The following is a 14,595-nucleotide window of genomic DNA, read 5'->3' on the forward strand; positions in this document are numbered from 1 at the left end:
TATACAGGCCAGAACATCCAGACTGGCCAACAGCCTGTATCCACAGGCTGTGAGGCTCCTGAACTCTCTGCCCCCCTCTCACGGACAATAACCATATCCAACTTCTTAATAGCAATGAACTGGTCTGCATTGGTGCATCATATCTTTATTCTCTTCCCCCTCCTGCCCCCCCCCCCCTCTTTCTTAAATAGATAACTATCATATCTGATATCATATCTCACAGTACAATAATATTGAATGGGTTGCATTGTTGTATTTTGTCATGTTTCTCAGGTCTTTGTCTGAATTTCTACGAACATTATTGCTAAGGATTGTCTTATTGCATTGGAGTCACACTGGGTTAAATATGTACACTTGGGTTTTAAGGGGTATTTATTATTTTCTTCTTTTTTTGGGGTTGTATGGAAGCCCCAAACGCAATTTCATTGTTCTTGACAATGACAATAAATAAATAAATACTAAATACCAAAACATGGCACAGTGTAAGAACGACTGACCGCGAGCAAAAGAAGGATCCTGATAGATATAACAGTTTTTATGATTTACACCCATGGTTCTCGTAGGGATGATTATCATTCTTAAGACGACAGCGCTAGCAAGCTGAAAAGCAAGGAGCAAAACTTTTACATCTACCTAAACTTCCTACATTATTATAGTGAGAAAGGTAACCAACTATCTGATGACATTTAAAGCTAGACCTGCTCTGATAGCCTCACAGCAGGAGCAGGAGCTTTTAAACCTGCTCTATGTGTGCTGTTTGCACGTACTCACGTACCCTGTGTTTCTGGGTGTTGATTCTTCCAGACATGCTCAGTAGGTTAGGCTCTATTTAGGCCAGAGGTGTGAGTCTGTCTCTGTGTAATTGACTTCACCCTGCCTTTCATCCATTGTCAGCTAGGATATGCTCCAGCTGATCATTCAGAGGATAAAGGTACAATTAATGGATGTTGGATGCCCTGCCAGAGCCACTACCACTGCTGGACTGGACAGTGTATCACAGCAACTTCATTTGCAAATACTTTGAATGATTTGATGCAGTTAATAGTGTGAGGAATCACACATTATTAAAGATAAGAAATATTATAATTATAAAAATTATAACACCCTGTGGACTTGCAATGATATTAAACAAAATGAGCCGTTTTCCTTATAGTTCCTATAATACAACTTTTCGAAATCTTTATTCTCCCACGTCGTAGGGCTTTATTAGAGCACAGCAAGTAATAATGTACCTTTAGGAACTTTTCCCCCCTAAATTCTCTAAAAGTAATGATGAAAATTAAAAATAACATTTTATGGTAATGTCCCGATCACTATAAAATGTAGGTGCAAAACTCTTTCTCCTTTGTAAAGCAGTTTAAATTTCTTTTTCTGAAAGATGTGAAATGTTCGAAACGCACTAGTGTATCACTTTTCTTGTCAATCTAACTGTGATTTAATTTACCGGCTACACAACGCTAAAAAAAGAACTACTTACTGCATTCACATTGTTAAGAAAATAGTTGCAAGGCTGTAACTGTTGCAAGTATGGTGGATATATAAATATATTCTATTTATTTATAATACTATGTTTCAAAAATTTCTGGGCTCATACATTAGGAAAAAAAAACAGAGGTGCTCAGCTCACACTGGGAGTGAGTCTGTCCTGATCAGTATTCCTTTGGTGTATAGCGGGGCATAAATGAGCTAGACGCACTAAAAGCCAACAATGCCTGACAACCCAAGCTGTTCGGCACCACGTGCATCATCTTATCAAGCCCATCACACTGCACCTCCTTTTGCTTCTCCGTGGCAGGGTTCAGGCTATTTGGAGTGTTTTCAGATCCATGAAATTGGATATGAATTTGCATTTTTGGGCTAACTCTTTCAATGTGACCCATTGTAATGAACAAGAGGAAATTATAGAGAAACCAAAAAGTGAAACTACTCTGTCAGAACTGCAGCTCAATTTTTTTCCCCAGCCATTAGACAAAAGGCATAACAGAGTTTTTATTGTCAGAGAAATTGCACCTACCACCTCACACCTGGATTTAGGATTGCAGTAACAAATGTCACATGTGATGCTGGCAGCAAATGTGTCACCCATTTTGCATTTTGACAACAAAGAGCATCTTTAAACTTCTGGAAGACTAAGATGAAATGTCGAGGTAAGATAAAATCCTATTAGCTAACACAATAGTATATGTGATGCAAAGCCATAACATAATGATGTGCCTTGCCAAGATGACTGTTTTTTTTTTTAAATCTTGTTAATGTTGGAGAAAAGATTGAAAAAGGGCGGATTAGTGTTTCCTGGTTAAAGTTCCAGATTAGTACATTCAGTGGAGTTTGGCATCACTACCATGTATGAGTCTAGCCAGGTAATAAGTTTGATGTCAAGCTATAAAAATATTATACTGTGTTACCATTTCTCAGCCCATTTATTTACTTTTTAGCACTGCCATTAACATTTAGTTGTTTTTGATGCAATAAATAATATGCTATGTAATTACAGCTTCACACTACAGTAAATAGTTTTATACTGTATGATTTTCTGTTGAAGAATGAAAAAACAGAGCGACTAAAAAATTATTTCAACTGTAGAAAGATGGGTTACTCATCAGTATAAATTCTTTCTATCTAGTTGCTACATAATAAGTGTTCAACTATCTTGCAGACGATGAATTGCAAGTTACCAATGAGGAAACCAAATAAATAACTAACTGCGATGACCACTGCTGTGAAACCGTCATCTTCTCTCATTTTGTCTGCGTCTTTTCTTGCCTCCCCTCCAATCTCTGTTCTCAGAGAAGAATCATTGAGTAAAACCCTAACAGCGTGTGATGCATGACATTTAAGCAGTGATAAACATCAAAGGAGCCTATTTCTCACCGCTGGTGTCTCTTGACAAGTACAACTGTTAAGTGCACATGGCCTTTCTTCTGCAAAAAGAAAAAAAAAAAGAAAGTCTTAATTTTCACCCTTGTCAAAAGCAGTGAAGAAGCCACAGAGCTGATGGAAATAAGAGGAGCAAACAAAAGAAAGACACGGAAATCTTAGAAGCTCAGAGAAGCTGTGAGACTGTGTAAAATGTCAAGTCCTCACTTTTTTTTGAAAAGTGGCAGCACAAAGAAAGGACTGTGAGAAAGTATGAAACTGTTCCATGGGTTTCCAGTTATATTGGCAGAGAAAACATGTAGTGATTAGTGTAACTAGTTGCCTCATAAATATGAAATTATGGTCACAGTTTTGCAGAACAGTATGATGTCACAGTGACATTGAACTATTAAGGCTATTCACTCCATCGACATATTCAATTACACGTCTGTGTGAAAAAGTAATTAGAAAATTCATTCTTGGCGGCTTTTTTTTAAGGTCAGACAGGAAAGCAAGCCAGGTGGAAGCGAAGGTCTGCTTTGTGCCCAGACCATAAAAAAGGAGAGCTATACAGCATCAATAAATTGCTAAGATTTACACTGCTAAGATAAGCTGTTACTGCTGCACAGAATGGTGCAGAAATGGTGCAAAGCCCAGGAAGACAGGCTGTAAGGAAAGTCATTGTTAACTAAGACTGTTTGAGAAGACTGCTCAAAATCACTGCGCCGCTAGCTTACGTAGCATTGCCTTTATGCCACAGGTGGGCTGCCATTTACATGTGGCTCCATTATTTAGGCTTAGTGATTGTATGTGTGAGATTGCTGGTTTGTATAAGCACAGGGGAAGGTGACCTTTGGGTAAACGCATCAGTCTATTTCAAGCGAGGAAGCTGCACATACTTAAATAACTTGACAGACACCTTGATCTCCGAGAACCCCATTCTAATCAATTCATGCTTGAGTTTAAGGAAACATCTGTCACAGATGTGATGAAATTCGCTGCAAGTGCTTCTAAGAATAGGATAAAGTGGGGTCACAGAGACCTTGAGCTTTGGCCACAAAATCTAGGAACTTCATACTTGAGTACAAATTAAACTTTATGATAAAACTTGAAGAAATTCCCTGAAAGACTCAAAAGATATTGCCCTGATGGACAACCTAAAGACAACTCCGGTCAGGGTTATCTCCATGAAGGAGGCATTAAAATAATCATGTCGTATGCAATTACAGACGTGAATCTGCTCAGAAATCACAGGCACCGAGATACAAGGGAAATACATCCTAGATTGCGGTCAAAAATACAGCTATTTCACCCTTCATTAAACACTGTGTTACCCTTGTGGCTCTATAAGCAGCAAAGAATCTAGGCAGCACCATGTTCCGTCTTCAGGACACACATTCAATACACTTTGCTTCGTTTGCAGGCCTTGCAATCTGTTATATAACGTTGCATCTTGCATCAGTGGAAATCCTTTCACTTACATAAAAAAAAAACATCCCTTGGGGATTAAGAAACTTAATCTGGCTCGATCACCAACTAAATTATTCCTTCCAGCACTCCCAGCAGGCAAGCAGAACCTTTTAAACGTGAACTGTGTATTGTCAACAGGATCAGGACCCTTTTCTACTTTTAGAGATTTAAGCCCCTACCAGATGGTAACAGAAACTGTTACATCATCCATCTTTCAAAGGATTAAAAATGTAGGCCAGCTCAATTATTATATATGCAATAAACTTCCATGAAATACAAATTTGATGATATTAGAACCATTAGATGGTGCAAATCTAAGACTTTAATCTTGTTCACCAACAACAAAGACTGATTGCATTGTTAAAGAGAGCAAAATATTCAATTAGGAGAACTCTGCCGTCACTGTTCTGGATTTGTTTCAGCGGCAGTGCCTTAAAGCTCTGTGTGCAACGTTTATCTTTATATTCACTCTGTTCACGCCATTACCTGGTCTTTGTCTGCTGAAGTTATTAGAAGAAGGAGTGCAATCCCCTTGATTTCTGAGAAAGCATTTTCAGCAATTCTGAGTCACAGTCTGTTACAAATGACATGATGCTGACTTTCATAACAGACTGCTCCTCTGTGAATGATTCCCTTGACCTGAAACCCACTCAATCACACAGCACACTTAATTAAGTTAAACCAAGAGCAATAAATAAGATGTACGACACATCACCACTGATGCTTGTCCTCATCCGTTGACAAAAGCAGCAGGTCTCAGGTCAGGCCCGGGCGATGGATGAGACCAATAACAATGACATACAGTTCAAGCCTGTCCCCAAAAATTGATAGGAAATGTGAATATGATCAACAGCCCACTGGCAACTCAGCACACAGATTTGCTCTATATGCTGAAGATTTAATGCTGCTTTGCGACAAAGAATTGCCAAATAGTTGCAAGATGAATATCTCTGGTGCTCTCCCGCCAAGGATCATCACTGTGTCTACTGTGGCAGAGAAACAGACATCAGAATCCAATCTAGCCGCACCATCTGTTCCCAGATATCAGGGTTGTCATTTGATATGGGCTGCCCATCAAGAGTGGAGGACTCAAGTTCACCTTGCCACGAGAGATGCCTTAGACTGTGGTCTTATAAAATGTGATGGATAAAAGCCGTAAAGAATCAGCTATAAGGGATCTGTCAAAGCCCACAACGCGACTGCAGTCTTCATCACAGCAGTGTGAGAAGTTTAGAAACACCTAGCAGAGTAAACACTAGCACTGGAGCTTTAATCAGGGTCAAAGGATTCAATCATGAAAGGACATAAAAAAAATGGCCCATTCATTTGGGTTTTCAATTAATAATTTCAACATTATGAGCCTGCTGTCTCTTGTTGCTGGCTGTTTTTGTTAAAAAAGCTCAGGTCTGCCAACAAACAATTTCCAGAGAACTCTACTGGGGCATTATACTTTTCAGTGAACCGCAGGGTCTGATGTTCAATGAAGCTTTTACTTTTCTAAGGCAGAATAGACTGAACTAAACTCAAATGAAGTGAAGTCAAATCTGAGTGACCTTAACACAACAGAAGAGAAACAATAAAAGACTAAAGAATATAAACTGTTGACAAATGCTGAATTAAAGGCTTTGTTGGACGTAACCATGCCAAAGTTGCACCTGGTATCCTGCAGCTTTCTTATAAAAGTACTCTACCAAGGAGTGCACTTCTACTCACAGTATATATGCCATACTCACAAGGGTGTTATAGGATCAACAAGCAGGACCGGCTAAATTACCTTTTTCAATCTACGTTCTCTTATTAACTGTGAAAATAGCACCTACATTACTCACAGCAAATCCTGATTGCCAGATTCAGCTGCAATGTTTGGGCAGAATCCAAATTGTAGTCTTCAGATCCAACCTCCACTGAGTGAAACGACTGGCAAATCCGGACACGAAAAAAAACTGCGAATATACTTACATGCAACATGAAGGCTGGCCTCTCTGCTCACGATGGTGCCGAAAGAGTTCGATGCCATGCACTGGTAGATGCCGACGTCCTCCTGTTTATTAAGATGTGCGATGTGTAAGTTTCCTCCCATGAGAGAGTAACGAGACCCCGGTCTGGGCGTGATGAAAGAGTCGTTTAGCTTCCACCTGTGAATGCAAGCACACGACGCATCACAAAACCCTTTGTAAAATAATTTGATCTGCATAATAATGTCATGCACTGAAGAAGAGTGTCTGGTGATAAGATTATGATAAAGTCACAGACTGTTAGGGATTCAGAAACAAAGCCATATGCATCCATTTAATTCATACTGGATTAAATAAATATTAAAAGAAATGACAGTGACTGATGTTTGCTGCAGGAAACCTGAATAAATATACTTAAATGAGAAGCAATCATCAACAGTTATTTCAAACAGCTGTTTATTTCTATGTCTTTCAGTTCAAATGCTTCATGATCATTTTTTTTCTATTCCATTTATTCCACAAGGAACATGATCGACTTTCAATATTTAAAATCTTTGGGCGACTTAAGTTGATTTGCATAATTAAGGTTTATGTACTAAGAAACCTGTCGAGTTCATGATGCATCACATGACCATTACCTCCTCAATGATTGCAAAGACTTCAAGGTTAAGTTTCCATTAAGAGTATCCCCTAAATGTTCTACAATCGATGTTTTGCAAAAAAAAAAAACAGACCCAAAGGATAAAATTGTTCCACTCTGTTTCATAGCTACTTTTACATTTAGATAAATGTGGTCAGTTTAAGAGTTGATGATGATGGTTTTTGCCTTATAGTCAGCCAATGCTAGTGTACACAGGGCACTTAGAGTCAGGAGAATAACTGAGAAAAAATAGGTATTAAAAAATTCTAATAATGCAGAATTGCAGATTTGATTAGATGATCACAGCTCGCAGAAAGAAGGAAGTTTGAGGTTTCTATTTTAGACTTTCTTGCTACGGACAGTGTTAAGGATTAAGGCAAACGGAGAGAGGGACACCACTGAAGGAGCGAGGGAACGGGGCCATATGCAGCAGTGCGGCGTTCACCAGCAGATATGTTGGCTGGACTGATTAAACGATTTGTTTTGCAGCTAGAACAGAAGTCCAGATGACACAAATTTAGGGGCCACGTGACATCGTGATAGCTTGGTAGTTATAGACAAGTTAATTTGTCCTTGATACCTTGAAACAAACTTTCAACATGTGGCATCTTAAACCTCACGCTAAATCAAAACCACCGCTAGCTGGCACACGACAATAACAGGCCGTAACAATGCCCCCGATATGTCTGTCTAAATATCAGCCCCATCATCAAAAGAGATATCACAGCAGCTGTCATCAATCTGGAAATCAGTTACTGATGTGGTGTACCAACTGCCACAGTTGGTGGCACCTGCTATAATTAAAGAACTAATTAAAACAAAATTTGATTTTATGTGAATCCAGGCGTGCCCTCAGAACTTAAACTAAGAAGGGCAGAACAATTTGCAGATCTGAACTCGTAAACGAGTTTTCGTTTAAAAACTAAAATGACCAATTGCTTATTAAGTATTCCAGCCGATCCAAGTGATAACATCTTGTACATTCATTTCAATTTGTATCCATTAGGCATAACACCAAGGATCTTCAAGCTACATTAACGCCCGCATATGCTTATGTATGAGGGATCATTTTGAGCTATTACACATTAAATGCTTGGTTTTTGCGATTTGTATTTAATTACCCTGCCAGAAAACAGCTATGTAGCCCCATTTGATAGATTATAAATTAATAGCTTATGCGCTTGATGCACTTTAAAGTAAATCATTGCTTCTCATTTATTTTAATTTGTCAACATTTTAGAACTGTGCATTAATTTTTTTTTTAGCACTGGGACTCCTCAGCTACACAGGGTATGTGTACTGAACAAAGACAACCTGCAGCAACTGTTTACTGCACCTCAATCCGTCAAGCGATTTGCATCATGTTTATCATAGTGATAACCTCAGATCAGATGCCCCGTGGCAGTGTCTGTGCATCTTTACCAGTGGGACTGTAAAGAAAGCCTACAGCAGAAAGACAGTTTCTGTCATATTATTCCTATTGTGTGAAAGAAACTCCATTAATGTGTCGCTCTATCACCCAGTCTCAACAATGACATCAGAGAGGTGGTGCTTGACTCTCTTGATCTTTTCACTGGTCAGGGATAGCAACGACAGGAAGCTCTTTCACTGAACTGTATAGATCAATGTCAAGCTGTCAATGGTAAATGGACTGATTCTTATATAGTGCTTTCCTATTCTCCTGAAGCTCCCAAAGCGCTTTACACAACATGCCTTATTCACTCAATCATACAAGCACTTTTTCTATGCTCAAGTGTTTTTTTGTCTAACATTCACACACATTCACACACCAGTGGATGCATTGGAGAGCAAGTTGGAATCAGTATCTCAAGGATATTTGGCATGCAGACTACAACCACAAACCTTCTGCAGATTGTAGCTTCTACCTTCAGTCTACCTCCTGAGCTACAGCCACCCCAGAGCAAATATACAAAACACCTGCAACTAAGGGCAGTTAATTAATAATTAATATTTTACAAAGAATGAGCAATGACATCAAATCAGTTTTATTAAGGCGATAAATCCTTTTACCATAGATTAATATAAGCCTTATTATTAATGTTATGTTGCTTTTGAAGTGAACTATTTGAATGACAAAATAGAGCAGCCAACACTCGTGTGCTTGGTTAACAAGCTGCATTTATAAACTGTATGGCTGTGATGCAAGGACCTCTTAATTAGGGCTAAGTAACAGATTAATAGAATTTCACTTACCCAAAGTGGAACATAGAAATGGTTTTTCTATTAGATTCTATTAAAAAGGCTCCAACAGGCACAAACAGCACAAAAATACAAGCGGTCCAACTCAGTTACTGGAATTTACTGGAATTAGGGGAGATGAAGCTTAGGAAACTGTAATAAGCCTGTACTGGCTGTGACTGAGAGAGACACAAATGTGTTATTGCAGGAGGCAAGCATCTACAAATCACAGTGGTCACAGTTTATAAAAATAAAAAAAATATCCATACTGTACAGTTTTTAAGAAAATTTCTGGCTACCTTTTCCGTCTCTGGAATATTACTTGGGAAGCATGCATAAAGCCATGTCTGCAGCTGTTACCTGTAGAAAGGAGGTGGGTGTCCCTGGGCCTCACAGCTAAACACCACCTCCCTGCGACTTTCGCCAGAACGAATGGGAAACACCACACTGCCAGGTTGTTTGGTAAACATGGGCCTCAGCAGGACTCCGCTTCCTGGGTGAAGAACCAACAAAACTAGATCAGCTTTGATGTCCTGCTAAACTGAAAACCACTTTGCACAGGGTTTTTTTTTTTCTGCAAGCAAGTGGATATTGAAGTCCTAGCGAGGGAGCGAGGGAGGAAAATTCTACGCAGGAGAAGCATAAACAGTACGCATTTCATGCATGGATCTTTCGATCATGTGAGTAGAACTTGCTTGATCCCTGCAGTACTGCATAATCAGCTGGTAACCTTCATAAAACTTTAATGCAAACATCTGAAGGTACAGACTTGTCAAAAACAAACCACACTGCCACCACACTTAAATTTAATTTAAACCCTTCAAACCTATTGCAGCCTTCCCAGGGGATGTCAGCCAATAAAAGATCTGAAGTAAAATGCCATAACAAACACTTAATTTGAATCTTTCTCTCTCATTTGACATGTCAAATTGTACCCTCGTAACTTAAAGTAAAAGACTCTCTGATTTCCAAAGTTGAGAGGGAGGAAATATTTGAGGGTGTGAGTGTGCTTTTACACATCACCTTGAATTACACTTTAAAGTATTTGTGCACTAATGCACTGTGTTGATGGTGGAGAACTGTTACAATACTCATTCCTTATGTGTTGCTTTATATGGACGAAACACCCAATACATATATATTAATTACAACAGTGTATTTAAATTCCTGGAGTGATAATAGAGAACCTTGATTAAAAAAAAATTTAATACAAGAACAAAAAACATAGACAACAAGGACAGGAGCATGTGTGACATTCGTTTCCTGGTTAATTACTAAGGTACAACAGAGATTACATGTTATTCATCAAAAGCATAAGAGTGATTCCTGTGGTAGTCAGTGCTTCATTACAATAAACATTTCTTTTTAAGGTGGAAGGGGAATTCATTTGTGTTTACCACAAAGCATTTGCATTTCAGTAATGGCACAGAAGTTGGAATATTTCATCATTAGGGCAACTAATCTGTATGAGAGACAGGTATCATCCTCGCGTCTCTGGAGTCCTGGGAGTACTCAAGATTCAAAATAACTCTCTGAAAGGGTGGAGATGTTTGACAAGGGACCTCATTGTTCCTTTCTGCAAGCATAACCCTTCAAGAAAGTTACACAGAACAAAAGGCTGTCTAATTATAATCTTTGTTACATGTAGCATGTCCCTCAAAGCAGAAAGGAGAGATGAATGATTACTAGAAGATCCTTATTGTGCAGCCTTTATTAAAATAAAATTGCACGGGAACTTGAAAGGAAGACAAACATGAGATGAATCATTTGGCTTATTAAAGTGACTATAAAGGATAAGAAAGTTTAGCAGTTTACATTTAAGAGTAAAATCCCACATTTTTAATATCTGTAATATTCTGAATATTTATAATTGTGCTATTTGTGTATAGTACAGCTATTTCTTATATTTTGTAACTTTGTAATATATTTTATTATTTAATTTACTTCAGTCTGTTACTGTTTGTATTGTCTTGTAACAATCGTAACCACATAATTTCCTTAAGGATTAATAAAGTATTATGATTCTGATTTCAATAAGATAAACATTTATCTTCAACATATGTCTTAAGCCACCTCACATTTCTTTGAATTTGCAAGGAAAATGGGAAATGGATGAAGTAATTTACTAAAGCATGTGCAAACATCCTTGGAGCTTGAAAGCCAACTGCATTTTTAAATATAGCATGAAATCTCTTAAGCAAACTTTCTTGTAACTTGCATAAACAGTCTTCAGGAATATCTTTCCAGATTTCTTCTTCTTTGGATGCTTTTTGTTCTCTTCTCAGTCACGATGATCCTATACTGTTTCAATAATGTTCAGGTCTAGGCTCTGGGGAGGCCAGCCCAGTGTTCTTCTTTGTGTTTTTCTATCCAAGTCCGCTTTTACTCCACTGTTAGTGTGTTGACACTTTTTTCCTAATCCCATCAATTATGACAAGATCCTCAACAACACTGGCTGAAATGCAGCCCCATATCATAACAGAGCCTCCACCATGTGTCACAGATGGCTGCAGGCACTCACTGTCGTACCTCTCTCCTCACCTCCCTACATGTTGACAACGATTTGAATCAAATTTTTCAAATTTGATTCATAATTTAATCAAACCTGTTGCGACTGATTTTCAGTTTAGTTCCCATGTAACATCTCACCTGTTTCTCCTGGTTTCGCTTCCTTAAGAATCGCCTCTCAACTGTCACCTTTCCACTGAGACCATTTCTGTTAAGGCTTCAGTGAACAGTAGATGGATCAACCGATGGGGCGGAATTTATTGTCCTATTTCTTAAGGACATGATTTCCAAATACTGTTCATCTGCTGTAGATGTTTGGGGTTTTTGGGTTGTTGTTTTTTTAAGTATGCCACTTCTTTTTCTGTCCTCCACTTATCCAATTTCCTCATTTTTTTAAAGTACACTTTGCACACCATGGCGAGATATGACAACATTTCGACCAATAGCTCTTTGAAAATCACCTTGTTCGTGTAAAAAAATATTTTATGTCTCTCAAACTGTGTTATCTTTGGATTTTTTTTACATTCAACTGTTTTTGTGACAGGCTGCTAGTATTAAAGTTGCTAAAGATACCATTTAAAAAATATTCTTTGCTCAGTTGTCTGTTATGTGTGGACATAGCATTGGTTCATAAATTGAGTTGGGTGCCTTTTTCTCTTTGATTGATTCAGAGGTCAGTGTTAAGTGATTTAATAAACAAACAAAATTATTCTTCTGAATCATTTCAGGTACAAGGACTGGACTGAAAATGAGTGAAAAAGCAACAAAGGAAAACTCTGAAAGACCTTCACAAAGGCCAGAGAACTTGTTTAACACCAGTTTAAAAATTGAAAGAAGGTCTGGCTCTTTGGGACTACAATACAAAGAATTGGAGGGTGCCTCCAGACTTTTGCACAGTACTGTATGTTTGGTTATGGTGCTAAACTTACCTGATCGTTGCCAGCACCATGGCAACTGTTATTAAAAGGGTGAATAAGAATAATGAGAAGGGATTGAGTTCCTGGGGCTGTGCCTAGGGGGCTCAGTTCAAACTGATGCAAACTCTCTGAAACTCTTTCGTTGCCTTAACGGGAATGAAAGCAAGATGCGGTAGGGAATGCAGAATGACTGTCAAGCTTGCTTTCTGGTAATCGAACATTAAGGTTCTACACGCTACACCAGTCTGAAATCCACAGGCCCAAGAAATCAGTGAGAAATTTCTTTTCTTCCCAGGAAGGCGTTATTTTGGAGGTATACTTGCTGGCCTAAAAAGAGAACAGATACATATTGCAAAGACATCTGGACAACAGAAAGTTTTCAATTTAAAATCAGTACTGACACTCTGGTTGACAGACTGTTACGCCTTGTAAGACATAAAAAAAAAGTCAAAGTCATGCTAAAACCAGGCTGTCAAAATCTGATAGCAGGTCCAACACCAAGACCCATAAAATACAGAAAGTAAAAAGATAAAAGTTCCCTATCAGAGAAGCGCAGTGATCCAGAATCCTAACAGGAAGTTGGCTGGGGAATGCCTCAGGATAAAGCTGGAGGTCATTATGAAATAAGCCGGCTTTGCTCATATCTGTCACCTGCTGCCAGATGGTGATACGCGCGTGTTTTCTAAGACTCCTCAGACAACACAAGACTCAGCATCGGAGCAAAAGTGGAAGGCAGAGAGAGCTGTTTCAGAGGCTGAAATAAAAACTAATCTCAAATTCAATACTAGCTGACAGCAAATGAATTCCTCCAGCTTACCTCAGCATGAATAAATAGGCATATGGGGAGTCAGCTGTGGGGGAGGTATCGGCCGTTTGTGAGGCCCCAAATCCATTAGTTTCAGCTCAGGGTTTTATGCATCAAATAAAAAAAAAAAATGAAAAAAAGCCAATCTTGCTTTTTAAGGCATCTTCCCCGCTGTCCAGGCCGATAAGGTACATCTTTAAGGTCTGTCATTTAGGAACAGCAAATGCTACTCAGTTTGGTTCAGGTTATTTCAAGCACAGTATGAGTTTGATCAAATCTTATTCAAAGGCTTGAAAAATGTGGTATTCTTTTTTTTAATTCATGAAAAACCGAAATATTGAACTATAAAGAATAAAATAATTAGAAACTTCACTAGAAAAGAGAGGGAAAATTAACACAGTCTTGTGATTCAAGTGCTACAAACTTACAGAGAAATACTGCAAATACATAAAAAGAAAAACAGGAGTTAACAGAGCTAATAAAAAAATGTGCCAGCCAATACTGCTGTGACTATCAGCTGGGGTGTGCTGTGCTGTGCTGCATTTTCACTTACACTGTCTTTGTAAGAGAAATGTGACATGAATGTTCCAACCATGTCACCACATCTTCTAGCAAATCAAAGCTACTGCATCTCAAATGCAATATCACCAATTGCACCAAGTGTTTCCAGAGCTGTGTACACTGGGGAAACAGAATTGATTAGGTCCAAGCCCATATACGGGAGTAACAAATTAAAGTTATTTCTTTGTTGTTCTCTGTTGTATATTGAATGTCTACATAAAGACAGGTATATATTGTTTTGAGAAGGATATTTTCATCTAGTTTAATCAAGTTTCCTCCTGTACATGAGTAAGAAGGTCATTTGTCAACCATCAGATGTCAAGATATAGTAATAGGGATATTTATTATAAATGTGTAGAATGTTTTTAACCACAGCCACGAATGCCTGACCATTTTTGGTTTTAATTTTCGTCAATGTAGTATAGATTTCTTTCTTTTTTCTACAGACTAAAAACCTAATATACAGTGATAACCCATATGGAAAAGATATATATAAATCTTATAAAGTTTGTATCTGTCTTGTGTGAAAACAGGTATAAGATCCCTTGAAGAATTATATAATGAAACTTGTATGTTTTGGAAACTTACTAAAACAATATATGAAAGTAATGACAAAGTGGCCACTTTCATGAGTAAATCATATACGTTTTTACTATTTCTTTTCTATATAGGAATATAGTGTGA

General features: G+C 38.2%; 1 protein-coding gene across 1 annotated transcript in view; it reads right to left on the reverse strand.

The window, feature by feature from the left end:
- Positions 1-14,595, reverse strand: part of cntn3a.1 (contactin 3a, tandem duplicate 1) — a 77,416-nt gene that overhangs the window by 43,836 nt on the left and 18,985 nt on the right. Inside the window, exons 3-4 of the mRNA XM_026153117.2 lie at positions 9,481-9,613; positions 6,286-6,461 (exon numbers count right to left, since the gene is read on the reverse strand). Of these exons, the coding sequence (XP_026008902.1) occupies positions 6,286-6,461; positions 9,481-9,613 (309 nt within the window). The remainder of the gene's footprint in view (positions 1-6,285; positions 6,462-9,480; positions 9,614-14,595) is intronic.

This window comes from Astatotilapia calliptera, chromosome 20 (genome assembly GCF_964374335.1).
Source record: "Astatotilapia calliptera chromosome 20, fAstCal68.1, whole genome shotgun sequence".
Lineage (NCBI taxonomy): Eukaryota > Metazoa > Chordata > Actinopteri > Cichliformes > Cichlidae > Astatotilapia > Astatotilapia calliptera.